Below are 13,366 nucleotides of genomic sequence, written 5' to 3' on the forward strand. Positions count from 1 at the left end.
TAATCAGCCCCCTCTCTTCTCTCATGTCGGTGCAGTGTGTGTCCTCCCTCACACAGCCTGCTGTCAGGACTCCGCGCCCCTCCGTAAACATCCAATCACTGTGAGTATGCAAATGAAGCAAGACGCAGCCAGAGAGTGTCAAGTTACAGTCAGCGCGGTAGGAGTTGGAAGAAGCAGGAAAAACTCCACCAAACTCGTCGTAATGACCCATGATATAACTAATGATTAACGACAACTCAAATAATAGTTAATATAACATTCATATTATATGTCCCCCCCCCCTGAGAGATTGCCACCTTATTGTGGTCAGGGGGTTTGCGTGCCTCAGTGACCCTAAGAGCAATATCAGCAGAAGCTTTAATCTTCAGGTGGGACACCCAAGCTGGACAGGTCTTAGTGTAGAGGCCTGACAGAGTGTAATCCACTTCTCCAGGTTGAGATCTGGACACACTGCCGTGAAGAAAACACTAACAGTGTTAAAAATGTGTTAAAAAAAAAAAAAAAAAAAAAAAAAAAAAAAACATGCCCCCTTCACATTTCTGACTGCCCCCTCTTATGTGCATTCCTAGAACCGGCCCTGATTGCATCTCTGCTTTGGTCTTATGTAAACGCATTCATAATTCATGCAGAGCAACATCTACTTTCACTCTAAACACAAATTTGTGCAACGTGCACGCCCACAGACACACGTTCTGTCGGGCCCACGCACACTCAGCCGCTCCTCCCTCCTCGTTAGCTTTTTGGCTTATGCTAACGATAGACGCATACTTCCTGTTTTTATTCGACCTCATGCTGCTCGAATGACGAAGGCACAGAGGCATCATGGGAAATGAAATCCGACAACAACAACAGCGGTGAAAAAAAAAAAAAAAAAAACAGTAGTGGTGTAGTGAGCTTCAGTCACCGCTAGACGGCGGGCTAGTCAAGCCCGCATATGAAAATTTAAGATTTTATGGAAACTACTTCGAATAGTTATCTTTTGTTTCCTTTTCCGAGCAGGAGAAGCACGTGACAAGGTATGTGAGTTGACTTTGAGTTTTATCATTAACTTTTTCTCCTTGCGTTTTATTAACCCTGACAAAAAGTCACATTGCAGACCTCACGTGGCAGCTTTTAAAAGCGTTTTTATTGTGCGTCACAGTTACTCATTCACTTGGCACTTGATAAGCGTCTCTCTTTTCTGCTCTTATTACACATTACCCACATGGAAAATATAAAAAGTCACTGAAATGACGGCAGTGGCAGTCACAATGAAACTTGGTTTGAAAAACATGTGAAAAGGAACATGCTCGTGTTGAAACATAGCTAAAAAGAACATGTTGAAAATAAATAAAGGTCGCAAAGAAAGAAAAGAAAAGCAAAGAAGAGACAAGGCAAAAAAATGTGGTTCCTGGCGCTCCAATCCGCTGCTGTCCTAGCAACAGGATCGAGAGTCCGGTTGGTGGTTGCCACGGCAACCGCCCAGTAAACAGTCTGGCTCAGCAACGGGCCGCTTTTGCTTGCCAAAAACAATGTGAGACGCAAAACGGCGCCGCCTTCAGCTGAGCGTGGCGGGCGTATACGTCGCTGAGGAGCCATCGGTGGCCACAAGCAGCAGCCGAGGGCGTGCAAATGCGCGTCATGACAATAAATAAAAAAACTACAAGGGCGGCTTTTCAGGAGTCTTCGCGGTGTCGAGGCTCGCTCGCTGCCTCAGGTCAGGAGCATTTGGGAGTGGTCAGAAATGTCGAGGGACGCTCAGAAGAATTGACAAAGGAGTGTTCACGAGCGCATGTAGAGCGTGATGAGGCCGGCTTGGTGCAGTCGCTGCCACAGGTTCATCTCCAGCATCAGGTCGTGATTGATGAAGAACCCCACCCGGTGGTACTGCTTGTCATAGTAATGGTCCGAGTACTTTTTGTACTGCGGCGTCATGAAGCCGTATGCGCTGACACGGTCGCACCTGTGCAGCGCTGCCAGTAGCATGATGGCGCCGGTCGATGGCCGGTAGATGTTGCGGTTCTTGGTTTTCAGGGTTTTGGACGGAAGGAACCTGCGAGGAAATGATGCCGTTGGCTTGCCGAGCTGGGCGAGGCAGGGCGGGGCTCCCTCACCTGTTTCGCAGGTAGCGGATGAAGTCGGGATGGTACATCTTCAGCTTGGCCACTGTCACGTCCTTCCCGAAGTACGCCGTGGGGCTGAGTGTAAAACACGACACGGTGATGACAAGGCCGCGTCAAACGGAAAAAGCTCGCAAGCCGACGTGGCGCTACTGACTCTTTGCCTTGCTCCCGGCCTCGCTCAACCAGCGTGTGCTGGGCCGCCGCCTTCATCATCAAGTAGTCGCGGTCGTGGTCAGGCAGGAAGACGTAACGCATTTCCTGCAAGGGGGCGATGTCGGCGTCAGCCTGCACGAACGTCCTCTTGTGCGTGCGCACGTGCGGGCCTCACCTGGGACTGAGGCGGGCCTCGGTATCCGGCGGAGGCGTAGCTCATCATGGAGTTCATCAAGGTGTTGGTTGAGAAGGTGTAGTGGGTGGTGCGGACCCCCACGTCTTTCTCGAAGCCTGTCAGGACGGCGCCGTTTGTCCTGGGCCAGCAAAATCAGAACCGTCACTAAAGGGGGGATGTCTCAGAAGGAAACTCGGTCTCAAACGATGTGGTTCGAGACCCGATTTGACCTGACTGAAGGCATAAGTTCACCTGAAGACATAGTGGTGGCTGTCGATCTCTTCGCCCTTTTCGGAGTCCTTCAGGATCCCGCCGTTGCCCACCACGGCGCAGCGAATGCAGCCGGATCGGTTGCCGCGCCTCGCCCAGTCGTCCAACATGATGCCGTTGGCGGATGAGTTGAGCAGCGCCAGCGTGTCCGACAGCACTGTCCAGAAAAAGTCACCCTTAACGTTGACTGATCCCTTTCCTCAAATGGGAAGCGGTCGTGCGGGTCCCGACCGGGGTAGGCGAGGCTCCCCCAGCCGTTGGCACCCACGTAACGACTGAGGCGGCTGTATTGGGCGGGCGTGGCGTCTGTGGACTGCTGCAGCACCGGAATGTTCTTCAGGAACAGGCCAGCCACGTCGGAGCGTAGGACGCGGCTTCTGATGCCGTCGGGGCAGTCCTGTGCACATGTGGCCCCGAGTTGAATCCGTGCACAACTCTTTCGCACGATTCCAAACAAGAGTCAAAGCTTGAATCCAGCAAGCTGATATCCAAAGTGACTCGATTTGAACAACAGTCAAATTTCTAACTGGGATCGTCCGACAATGCACGAGGATTCTAACCTTGAGTCCAAAATGACTCTTCGCGAGATCGCATGATGACTCAAACATGACTCTTAGCATGAGTAGTCCCAACCAATCCCAACCTTCTGTGAACAGCATTCAAACATCAATTCAAGACAATTGTAAAAACAAATTGAAGCACGATTATTTTAAAGCGATGCCAGCATGAATTCAACATTCAACTGATTTTTGGACCAATCAGGCAGAAGGTTTGCACTCCACTCACAGTTTGCGGTGGGACGTCTTCGTTGGCGTAAGCATCGCCGATGAAGGAGGGCTCGGTGGTTTTTCCGAAAACGTTGTACGCGTGAGCAGCTGGCGAGGGGGTGGGGCTCGCCCGGTCGCCACAGAGACTCGACTCCGAGTCTGGCGAATCGCTGCGGAAGACAGACAGACCATCTGTCAGCTGGGACCAGGGCAACAAGTAGAAGCACAGGAGGGAGGCCATGGTGACGGCGGCCAGCGCCAGCCGCCTCGGCGCCGACATCCCCGTGGGCACCAAAGGGGTGGGTGGGGTGGAGGGTGTCACGAGCACGCTTCGTCAGAAGCTGCCTGTGCTGGGGGCTTGGCTGTCCCCCGCCTCCACTGATGGCGCATCAGGGGTCATGCGACGGTGGAGGCCGATTGAGGAAGTTCAGCGTCCGTCTGGGGAGAAGATCAACTAGTCAAAGAAGGACAATGAAGCGAGCGGTCGCCAATCCATCACAAAGAACAACGTTTGGACAGGGCGAGCTGATGACGTCACAGGATGACGCTTGGAGCTCGTTCGTTCGACCTCCGCACGGTTGGCCACGTGCGACCTTGACGGCCGCTCGCGCTTATCTACATCCTGTTGGTGATGCTCCACTTCCTGTCGCTCGGCCGTGTGGGCGAGCCGTAAACGGTTGTGACAAATATGGCGCTGCTGAGCAAACACTGAACAGGAAGTGAGGACCAAAGCTCGAGGGCAACGGGCTTCTTCTCACATGACTCCGACAAGTGTCAACTTTCCCACTTGGGCGTGTGTGACGGGGGCCCGCTGAAGGTCGTAAAGTGAAAGACAGCCCGTCTTGCCCCCCCCCAACACATACACATGCCGCTCCTAGCTGGGACAATAAAGTGCAGCTGAAGGCAAGTGAAAATGCCACGAGCGGACGGACACACAAACATGCACACAAGTCGAGTCAGTCCGCCTCACTTTTTGTCTTTTGTGGCAAGACAGGGAGGGGAGGGCAGGGGAGGGGCGCTGCCTTGTCCTGCGCAACATCCGGAAATGAAACATGACCCGAACTTCATAAACTTTAACCACAGTGATTCTAAGCCGATTCGCTCAGGATTCCAAGAGAATTTGAACACGATTCCGAGCATAATTTTTACAACTCGATGAGATTCTTTTATGACTCTGCCATCATTTGAAGATGACTCCAAGCGACATGAAGCTCGCTTGCAATGTGATTCTTAAAATGATCACCATTGCGATCACGAGCACAACCTGAATACAATTCCAAGAATGATTCAAAGATGACGAACGGCGATTCCAACATGAACACCGCCAACATTTCAAAAGGTTTTAAACGTGGCCGGAACCGCCAGCCCATCTAAGCGAGCTTGCCGTACGATTCCAACACAGTTGTACTCGTAAGGGACTACTAAGCGCGACTCCTATGCGATTCTAGCGGAGTGGGTGGGGTCGGGGGCGGTGGGAAAAATACCTCACCTGATGCGGCTTTCCCTCGGTTGATCTTTGCGAGGACTCTGAGGCGCTTTGAGGAGTTGGAGGCACTCGGCCAGGCGCTGCTGCCGGGGCCGGGCCCGCCTACTCGGGGGGCTGAGCCTGGGTCCGCAGGGTGGGGCCACTGTGAGAGAGCAACAGCTGCTGCCGTCAGCGCTCGGCTCGGGGCCCGTCTCCGGCATGGGCCGGGAAGGAGGGGGGAGAGGGGGCAGCCAATGGGAGAGCGGCAACATGATGCTGCGCTAAGGGACAAAGGACATTATGGACATGGCCATGTGCAACAGTTCAAAGTTTCTGGTCTCATCTGCTTTGAATACTGATTACTGATTTGCATGTACTACGTTTCCCCAAATTGCAAGGTCAACATTTAGCTGTGTCACACATGCGACGTCTCTGTTGACTCAACATTGGCGCAGGAAGTCACGGAACAAATGGACCAAATAGAAAAAGGAAAGATGTAGTTTTAATTGAAAAAGGGGGCTGAACAAATGTCAATGGGCCCAAAGAGAGAGCGGGGAGCTCAGGCAACCCCACCCCAATAAATAGCGATTGAACGTGAAGACATCAGCCCCAGCCGGCGCCGTTTGTTTTGCGCCCCCGCCACCTTTAACTTTTTTCTTTCGCGTCCACACATTCTTCTCGGTCCTCGCTGGCACGCCTCGACGGCCACGCACGCCGTCCTTGCCGACACGTCCTCTTCTCCTTCTTGAAAACATTGGCTGAGCTTCTCCTCGGGGGCGTGGGCCTGCACGGGCCTGCACGGGCCTGCCTGCACGGGCTGGCCACAAAAACATCTGGAAGCATTGTTGCCTGGGAGGGGGTGGGGCCAGAGAGCAGGATAGCTCAGTTGTGGCTGCTCCTTCCTGTCTGTCACTTTACGTCCACAAATTTTCTTTCCTTCCCGCCTCAACGCGATGCTGGGATACCGGCGGCCATCTCGGGTGTCGAGCCAAACTGACGTCAAAGTGCTGGCCGTGAAAACCGATACGGGCAAGCTCTCGCCTTGCACTTTGACCTCAATTTTGGTGGACGGCGCCGACAACGGTGGACTGGTGGTCATTCATCATCGGCTCGTGTCTGATGAGTACTTTGCAGTGGCATCATTTCTCCATCAGCTGCCTCCTTTGCTCCTCCCACAAGGCCTCCAGACGCTCGGCCCTCTTCAGGGCGGCCTAGCAGGCGACAGCAAAACGCAGCGTTGATGGCCACCCTCCGTCAGCCCGCAGCGAGGCCAGGCCAGGCGGCATCCTGCTCCCGCCGCCACTCACCTCATGCTGCCGCCGCAGAGCGCCCACTGCCTCGTCCTTCTTCAAGATGGCCGACTTGACTCTGCAGGCGAGCAAGGCATCGTTTGTCAAATACGGACATCTTAAGAAGCTTTTAAAACGTTTTGCAACAAAATCGGCTCAAGTGAAGCCGCTTTGGACTCGATCTCAGTCTTCGTATTCAAGCAGGACGGCAAATGAAGCCAAAGCTTGTGCTAGCTCACCGGCAGTGCACCTGGTGGAGCTCGTCTTCCTTCTCCTTTGTGAGCTTGTCCACCTCGGCTCGCAGCGCGCTGCGCGCCTCCTCCGTCTCGGCCCTGGCCTTCTGCGCCTCCTCCTCGGCCAGCAGCAGGCGGGCGCTGAACTCCTGCCGGACGGCCGAGGCCAGCCCGTGGCGCTCCTCCAGCAGCTGGTCCCGGTTCTCCACGCAAAGAGGAAAGACGTAAGTTGTGGACGAGTTGAGGCACAGTTGTGCAGACGATTGGCAGGCTTTCTCACTTGCGTGACGACGAGCAGGTCTTGCTCCTTGTGCTGCAGCGCCTCCTTGAGCACGTCCACTTGTTGCAGCGCGTCGGCGTGTTGCTTCCGCAGCTCTTGCTGCTTGTCCAGCGCCTCTCGCAAAGTGCGCTCTAGCTCCTTCAGCTCCACCTCGTACGTCTCCCGCACACGAGTCACCCTGAGCACGGAAAAGGAGAATTTTTTGTTTTGGTCCAAAACATTTCCCCACCAGCCTGGAGTCACCTACCTGTTGTGAGCAACCCGCTCGCACTCCTCCTTGTCCCGGTTGGTCTCCTCCTCCAGCGTCCAGATGGCCAGCTGGATCTCTTTGTCGCGCTCCTGCCGCAGCTCCTCTCGCAGCTGCCGCTCGTGCCTGAGGAGCCCCGCCTCCTAACAGGCGTGCACGCCATCAGCGAGACGCGGCCCCCGGGAGCCGCCTCCCTCCGCATGTCTCACCTGCTTCTTCCTGTATTCCTCCTCCCAGCCCATCTTCTCCTGTGCAAAACGCTCCTGCAGCTTCTTCAGCTCTGCCTGGGTCACAAATGTGGACTTTTACTTGGAGCCGGAGGCGGCATCCAAGTGCACGTGGGCTCGGCCCGGCGCTCCCCACCTGGTGCCTCCTCTCCTGCTCCTCTCTGCTTTTGTCCAGCTCCTCCCTGAAGACCCGTCCGGCCACGCTGGAGTTTTCCTCCATGCGCTGACGCAGCTCCTCCATCTCTGAGCGCTGCCTGCGCACGGATGGACGGCGGTGCTCTTTGAATGCGGGCCCGGCCTCGCTCGGCCTCGGTCGGTCTTCCTACCTGGCCGCCTGCTGCGTTAGCCGCTCCTTCTCTTCAGCCAGCTCCCTGTGCACGCGCTTCCGGTGCTGCTGCAGGGAGAGCTCCTCCTCTTGGAGCTGCTTCTCAAAGTGTCGGCGGGCCAAGTCGTGCTCCCTGCGGCACTGCTCCTCCTTTTCGCTCTCCAGCTGCTGCCGCAGTTCCTCGCACTGGCGGGCGCAGCGCTCGGCGCCGCGCTCCTCGGCGTGCAGCAGCTCGGCCTCGTGGAGCGTGCGCAGCTTCTTCAGCTCCTGCTTGTGCTTGGAGATCAGCTTCTGGATCTCGGGCTCCAAACCTGAGCGGGATGCCGAGGATGAGAGTGGACGGACGGGCGAGAGAGCGGCGTGCCGCTTCCCCTTTTCACCGTACCTTTGACTGTGATCTCTTTGATCTTCTTGGTTTTCTCATCGATCCATTTCTCCCGCCGGATCTTCTCCGTGACACTCATCAGCTGCTTCAGCTTCTTGATCTCCTGGAGAGGAAGAGGGGACCAAAGAATATGAAAAGACTAGATAAAGACCAGAGGCTGCCCCCAGATAGGAAGATGGCGGCGGCGTGGCCGGCGTGTGCGTGCATGAGTGAGAGACAGGTAACGCCACATGAGAGGAGCATGAAGAATCAGCCAAGGTGATGATGATGAAGACTCACGTGCACAGCGAGCATCCGGCAGGAGGGCCGGTGCGCGGGACAAACGAGCGAAGAGAAACAGAATAAGGAGGAGCAGAAGAGACGTTACCTCGCACAGCGGGCCCAGGATTTGCCAAACCTGAGGCGGGAAAGGAGACGGAGCCTCAGTGACGGCGGCAGTGGCGACGATTACGAGGAAAAAGAGGAAGAGGCCGTTAAAATAAAGAAGAAAAGAAGATGGGCGCGTGGCGGTGAAACCCACTTGTAGCAAAATGCCCAAAGGGACTCCGGCAGCCTCGGGGCGCTCACCATTTCGTGCTGCTCCTGCATCTGCGAGATCTTCTTGGTGTATTTGTGGTCCACCAGCTTGAGCTCGGCGATGACGCTCTCGCATCGCTCGCTCAGTGCTTTTTTGTCGGCGATGAGCTGAGGACAGACGTCGGGGAGGTCACGCCGGCCCACGTGGCAGCGTTTCGTTCGCCTGCCCATCTACCTGGTCGATGAAGGTGAGGTGTCTCTGCACCGTAGCTTCGTACTGGTCCCTCTGCAGCTGAAGGTTCCGGCTCAGTTCCTTCTCCGTCTCCTTTACGTGCTGCACCGTCAGCTCCCTCTGCTGTGCCTGACGCAGAAGAAAAGGTGGACGGTGAAGGCTAGCCAGCGCCCGCCCGGCCCAGCACGAGCCCGGGTGGGTGGGCGCCGGCCGGGTCCCCACCAGCGCGCTCTGCAGCATTTCCACCACACGCTTCTTCTCCTCCAGCTCCATTTTGATCCTCATGATGGAGCCGGACACTTGGGCGGCGGTGGCCGAGGCTGGGTCCAGTGCCGTCGCCTCCTCCTCCTCCAAAAACGCTGCCTGGACGTGCACAAAATGGCAATCAGCACGACAGAGACAGCCGAGGCGGGACGCGAGCGAGGGTGGCCAACCTCTCTGTGCGAGCTGGTGGAGCGCGGACGCTCCTGCTCCGACTTCTCCATCTCGTCCAGGAAGTTCATGATGCTCTGCAGCTTGGCCTCCGACAGCAACGCCGCCCCGTCTGCCGCCGCCGGCAAGCTGAGCTGGACGTGACGCTCCAGGTTATCGGCCGTCAGCGAGTCTGCATCGCCGTCCTTTGAAGGACAATTTTTGATTAGACAAAGAACTGTGGGGAGGTCGGCCCCGCTTCCCCGGCGGCCATTTTGCTCACCTGCTCCATCCAAGCGTATTTGTCTTTGTTGTAAGATTTGGGCTGAGAGAGGCGCTCGGGTTCCTCCTCCAGCAGTTTGAGCGTGTCCAGCAGGTCGTTGAGGGTGGACTTGGACGCGGCGCAGGAGCGGTCGTCACCGCCGCCATTCAAACGCCCGCGAGGACGCTCCTGGCAAACATGGCCGCTTTGAGAAATGGTGGCTCTTTGCACACACCAACGCACGCGAAGATGCTCGCTCACCTGGGAGCAGCGGGAGCCTCCACGACTGGACAAGGAGGGCGAAACCACTCGGAAACAGGACAGCTCAGCAAATTCTTGCGCCTTCTTGGTCTTGACATCTGCCGTGGAGCTGGGGCCCATTCCGGGAGGCGAAGCAGGACTTCTGGCGGCCAGGGGAAGCTTGGCGCACAGCTGATGGATCAATGGAACTAATCAATGGTAGATATTCCCAAGGGCCCAGATTTTCTTTTTGGGCTAAACCTGGAGAGGGTGCACGTACATCACAAGGGTCGGGCTCGAGGAGCGTCAGGCAAGACAGGCGGGGTCTCGCCTGACGTATCGACTTCCCCTCGACATCGTCGTCTTGCTCTGCTCCGCCGCCGCGCTCCTACGAGGACAAAACGAGTGAGAAGCATAGCGAGCGCAGAAAGCCGCGCGAGAGGGAGGATCTGCGATACCTGAGCACACGGCGAGCCTCTGCGATTGGACAACGCCGGCGACAGCGCCCCGAAGCTCCCTTGGCTCAAGTCGCCCGTCACCTTGGCATGAAAGTCTGCCCGCGTCGGCGCACAGCATGTCAACGTGTGAGACACATCTCGCTCGCATGCACGCTTCTCTCTCACACGTCTGGAAAAAGCAAAGTGGGCCACCTGTGTTGTTGGCTTTGGCGTGCGTTGGCGACAAGTTGACGCTGTCGGTCGGAGACGCGTGGCTTGGGAAACTCTTGGCCGGCGTGGCGCCGCCCGGCCTCCGCTGCTCCTCATCCGCCTCGGCACCCTGATGCTGAGGATGAGCTCCATGAAGATGAGAAGGATGCTGAAGATGCTGTGTTCTTTTCTGCTGCAGCCCCTACACTGACCACCAGGGGGAGACTTTAGTGCAAGGCCTTGAGCGCAAGAAAAATTCAGTAATTGCTGCATTGATTTCCTTCCTGCTGATCCAAAGCATGAATGATACATTGTTGAAAAGAACAAGAAATAAACAAAGCCATCAAGAATTGCTCTCTGAAACGTTGGCAGTGACCTGAATAGCAGCGAGGCGGGCCTGGCGAGCTTTTTCTTCCCGAATCAGCTTGCGCTGGTCCGGCACCGTCTCCTGGTGACTCTCGGCCTCGACTCGCGCCTGCCACTCCTGCTGACGCAGCAACTTTAAGCACGGACTTGGCGGCCCTCCGCGTTGTGAGGCGGACCGGAGCGGACCTTGCGTTTGGTGTCCAGGATACGGCGCAGCGCCGCACGGTTGGCACGGCGCCGCCCTGCGTGACGTCTGTACCAGCGCTGGATGGTGACGGCCGCCTGGTTGACCTGCTGGATGAACCTGCAACGTTCGGGTCACAATATCTACAGGTCGGTAAATGCAAATTCCTTCTTTTTCGGGAAAAACAAAACGGCGCTACCTTTCGGCCTCCTCCTCTGAGACCTGGTTGCGGTGCTGCAGGAGCGGGCTGCCGGGCCCGGCGGGACTTTTGTTGTTGGCCGACGCAGCGGAGAAGTTCTTCTGGGACTTGGTGAGGGAGCCGCTCTCCAGAGAGACGTCGTCGTTGGCGTTGGCCTTCAGGAGGTTGCTGAAAGACAAAAAAAAAGCAGCTGGAGTCCCGGAGCTCATCGACCAGCCATCCACCCGTCCAGAACCTACTTGAAGGGCGGCCTCTGGTTGGAGCTTTTGGGCGTCAGCGGCTTGTCGCCGTGGTTGTTGTGCAGGATGGAGGTGACGGCGTTACCCACGCCGCCCTTGTTGCTCCTGACCGAGAGGAGAAGTTGAGCCTTTGAGATGATCCGAAGGCTTTGGAGAGCAAAACCAACCTATTGTTGGCAGTGAAGGATGCGGCGGGGTCTCGTCCCTTTGTCCTGGCGGGTGGGTCTGCGGCGACGGCGCCCGCTGCCCGAGGCTGCTCATCCTGAAGTCGCGGCAAAGGCAAAAGCGTTTGACAACAAGGCTCCGTGTGCTTGCGTGCGTTGCACCATACCAAGATGTTCCATGTGGTTCCGTCCGGTTTCTTTCGGCCGTCGGCGCCATTGTCCAACACAGTCAAGTAGTCACCGCTCTGGTGGTCTGGACTGCAGCACGCACACACACAGAGTGTAAACCTCACATTTCAGCGGAGGGGGAGGAGCTGGAAGTGCGGCTGCCCGAATGCAAGCTGTTCAGGCCGCACATTCCAGGACTCGAAGACAGGCGCCCGGGCTTCTGGTGTGAACAGATGCCGGACAATAGGCGCACGCTCTTCTTGTTTGGGCGGGGGCGGCCCCGGGTAACCTGACCCCGAGGTCCCGACCCTCCCCTGGGAGCCCGCACAAAACAAGCCAGCGCAGCTGCATCGTATTGTGCCAGCGTGACTGACGCCATTCTTGCATTTTTTTGTTGCCAAACATTTTGGTACCTGAGCGCAAAGTGTGGCTGCTGGTTGACGTGCGTGGTGCTGTTGGAACGCCGCAGGTTCTTGACCGAGCGAGGGCTCGCCACGCTGTCACCCTGCGGAGACAGACGCACATTTTCACCAGAACCCGGGCGCAAGTTTTCACTGCGTGGCAGTGGCGGCTCCTCACCAGGGTGTTGCATTTCCCTCGGGCCTCGCATGGTGCCGACACCGACACCGAACGGGCCAACAACTTCCCGGCGGGTGACACGCCGGCGCCTGGTCTTTTGGAGAAGGAGAGACGCGAGCCGGACAAGCTGAGGTCCAGGGCGTCCCCTGGAGGTGTGGCCGAAATGGACGAGGGGCTTCGCGTCGCGTGCATCCTTCACTCGACACCTAGGCACAAGACGACATGCGGGTCATTCACAACAACAAAGCAAGTCTCATCACCATGACAACCAACAACAAAAGCCACCTTTGCCTTCTGCTTCCAGGAAAGAAAAGTCCACTCACCTTCGCGATCCCGTTGCCGATGCAAAGCAGATGTCTAAACCCAAAGAGAAACGCACCAGTTAATGCTTTTTTTTGCACATGGAAATTCCTGTGCTGTAAAAAATGCAAATGGGTAAAATCTCTTTTGTTAAGCAGTTCAGTATGCTGCCTCTAATTTATACCTTTGTTGCGTTAAGGGCTGACAATCAGCATATATTCTTGATCCTCTGTCATGAGCAACTAACTGCCAATCGGAGAGGAGTCAAGTGCGATGTCTCAATGGACCACTCGCGACTTTTTTTTGCCTTTACTGCAGCAGTTGAATGTCAAACACCTCCAATAATCCCTCTTAGATGTGATAGAATTGCAAACCAGTCACGGTAAATCCAACGTGAAAGCGGAACGTGGCGAAATATAAACGCAACGTGCTGGAAAACAAAAACAATCGAGTCCGTCAGCCTGTATGATGCTAAAATGACAAAAATGCTCCCAACGACAACAACGAGCTCGCAGTGTCGTGAAGCGGCCAAAATGAGGAGATTAGAAAGCTTTCCGCTGGACATGTTTTCCATGGTTTTTTCCTCCAAAACAAGAAGAAGCTAACGCGGGGCAAGCACAAGCTAGCGCTGGGCAAGCTAACGTTCGTTCGCGTCCGAAAAACATCGCGCAAACTTACTTGAGCGTGTGTAGAGCAGCAGCACATCGGAAGGTACTCCCCGATGAAAAATATCGGAAAAGGTCCACTTGATGGGGGACGATCGACGCGCTTCGTCCGTCAACTGGGACGAAGTAAGAGCGAAAGCCAAACACCGAAAGTCAACATCTCTTCACTAAGACCCCCGTTAGTCCCACCTCTTCTGGTAGCCTATTGGCTCGCACCTTGGTATTCGTCTCTCGTTCCTGCCTTTGATTGGTTAATGTTGTTGCGCCTACAAGTGG

At 56.0% G+C, this 13,366-nt stretch overlaps 2 protein-coding genes across 7 annotated transcripts; both read right to left on the minus strand.

Moving 5' to 3' along the window:
- Positions 1-1,107: 1,107 nt before the first annotated feature.
- Positions 1,108-5,093, minus strand: st6galnac (ST6 (alpha-N-acetyl-neuraminyl-2,3-beta-galactosyl-1,3)-N-acetylgalactosaminide alpha-2,6-sialyltransferase). The gene is made up of 8 exons (XM_037278279.1): positions 4,957-5,093; positions 3,487-3,905; positions 2,932-3,097; positions 2,683-2,857; positions 2,431-2,569; positions 2,257-2,360; positions 2,094-2,177; positions 1,108-2,032 (listed from the first exon to the last, which is right to left on the minus strand). Exons 2-8 carry the CDS (start codon positions 3,745-3,747, stop codon positions 1,762-1,764), a joined length of 1,200 nt encoding a protein of 399 aa, XP_037134174.1. The 5' UTR covers positions 3,748-3,905; positions 4,957-5,093; the 3' UTR covers positions 1,108-1,761.
- A 319-nt stretch (positions 5,094-5,412) lies between these two features.
- cep131 (centrosomal protein 131) lies at positions 5,413-13,285 on the minus strand. Of its 6 annotated transcripts, none has more exons than XM_037278062.1 (29): positions 13,104-13,285; positions 12,449-12,482; positions 12,126-12,331; positions 11,960-12,051; positions 11,546-11,636; positions 11,382-11,476; positions 11,215-11,319; positions 10,976-11,143; positions 10,779-10,896; positions 10,603-10,710; positions 10,230-10,428; positions 10,038-10,132; positions 9,860-9,967; positions 9,601-9,771; positions 9,361-9,528; positions 9,101-9,283; positions 8,889-9,029; positions 8,670-8,795; positions 8,486-8,602; positions 8,286-8,315; positions 7,919-8,021; positions 7,535-7,844; positions 7,345-7,462; positions 7,191-7,265; positions 6,982-7,124; positions 6,735-6,912; positions 6,461-6,657; positions 6,240-6,300; positions 5,413-6,143 (listed from the first exon to the last, which is right to left on the minus strand). In XM_037278062.1, the coding sequence occupies exons 3-29, from the start codon at positions 12,315-12,317 to the stop codon at positions 6,072-6,074; spliced, it is 3,564 nt and encodes a 1,187-aa protein (XP_037133957.1). In that variant the 5' UTR covers positions 12,318-12,331; positions 12,449-12,482; positions 13,104-13,285; the 3' UTR covers positions 5,413-6,071. The 6 variants fall into 6 exon arrangements, with proteins under 6 accessions (XP_037133957.1, XP_037133954.1, XP_037133956.1 ...); XM_037278059.1 differs by having other exon boundaries at positions 8,286-8,339; XM_037278061.1 differs by having other exon boundaries at positions 8,889-9,025; positions 9,097-9,283.
- Between the last annotated feature and the right edge of the window lie 81 nt (positions 13,286-13,366).

The sequence above is a fragment of the Syngnathus acus genome, chromosome 19 (genome assembly GCF_901709675.1).
Source record: "Syngnathus acus chromosome 19, fSynAcu1.2, whole genome shotgun sequence".
Classification (NCBI taxonomy): domain Eukaryota; kingdom Metazoa; phylum Chordata; class Actinopteri; order Syngnathiformes; family Syngnathidae; genus Syngnathus; species Syngnathus acus.

What these genes read in the sequence shown, in the direction of transcription:
- cep131 (XM_037278059.1), bottom strand. Translation starts at nt 12,317, where the DNA reads ATGCACGCGACGCGAAGCCCCTCGTCCATTTCGGCCACACCTCCAGGG. An exon ending in TCCTTCACTGCCAACAATAG is followed by an intron (nt 11,320 to 11,381) that starts GTTGGTTTTGCT and finishes CCTCTCGGTCAG; the next exon opens with GAGCAACAAGGGCGGCGTGG. An exon ending in CGCCAAAGCCAACAACACAG is followed by an intron (nt 10,133 to 10,229) that starts GTGGCCCACTTT and finishes CGACGCGGGCAG; the next exon opens with ACTTTCATGCCAAGGTGACG.
- st6galnac (XM_037278279.1), bottom strand. Translation starts at nt 3,747, where the DNA reads ATGTCGGCGCCGAGGCGGCTGGCGCTGGCCGCCGTCACCATGGCCTCC. An exon ending in AAGACGTCCCACCGCAAACT is followed by an intron (nt 3,098 to 3,486) that starts GTGAGTGGAGTG and finishes ACATGTGCACAG; the next exon opens with GACTGCCCCGACGGCATCAG. An exon ending in ATCCGCTACCTGCGAAACAG is followed by an intron (nt 2,033 to 2,093) that starts GTGAGGGAGCCC and finishes ATTTCCTCGCAG; the next exon opens with GTTCCTTCCGTCCAAAACCC.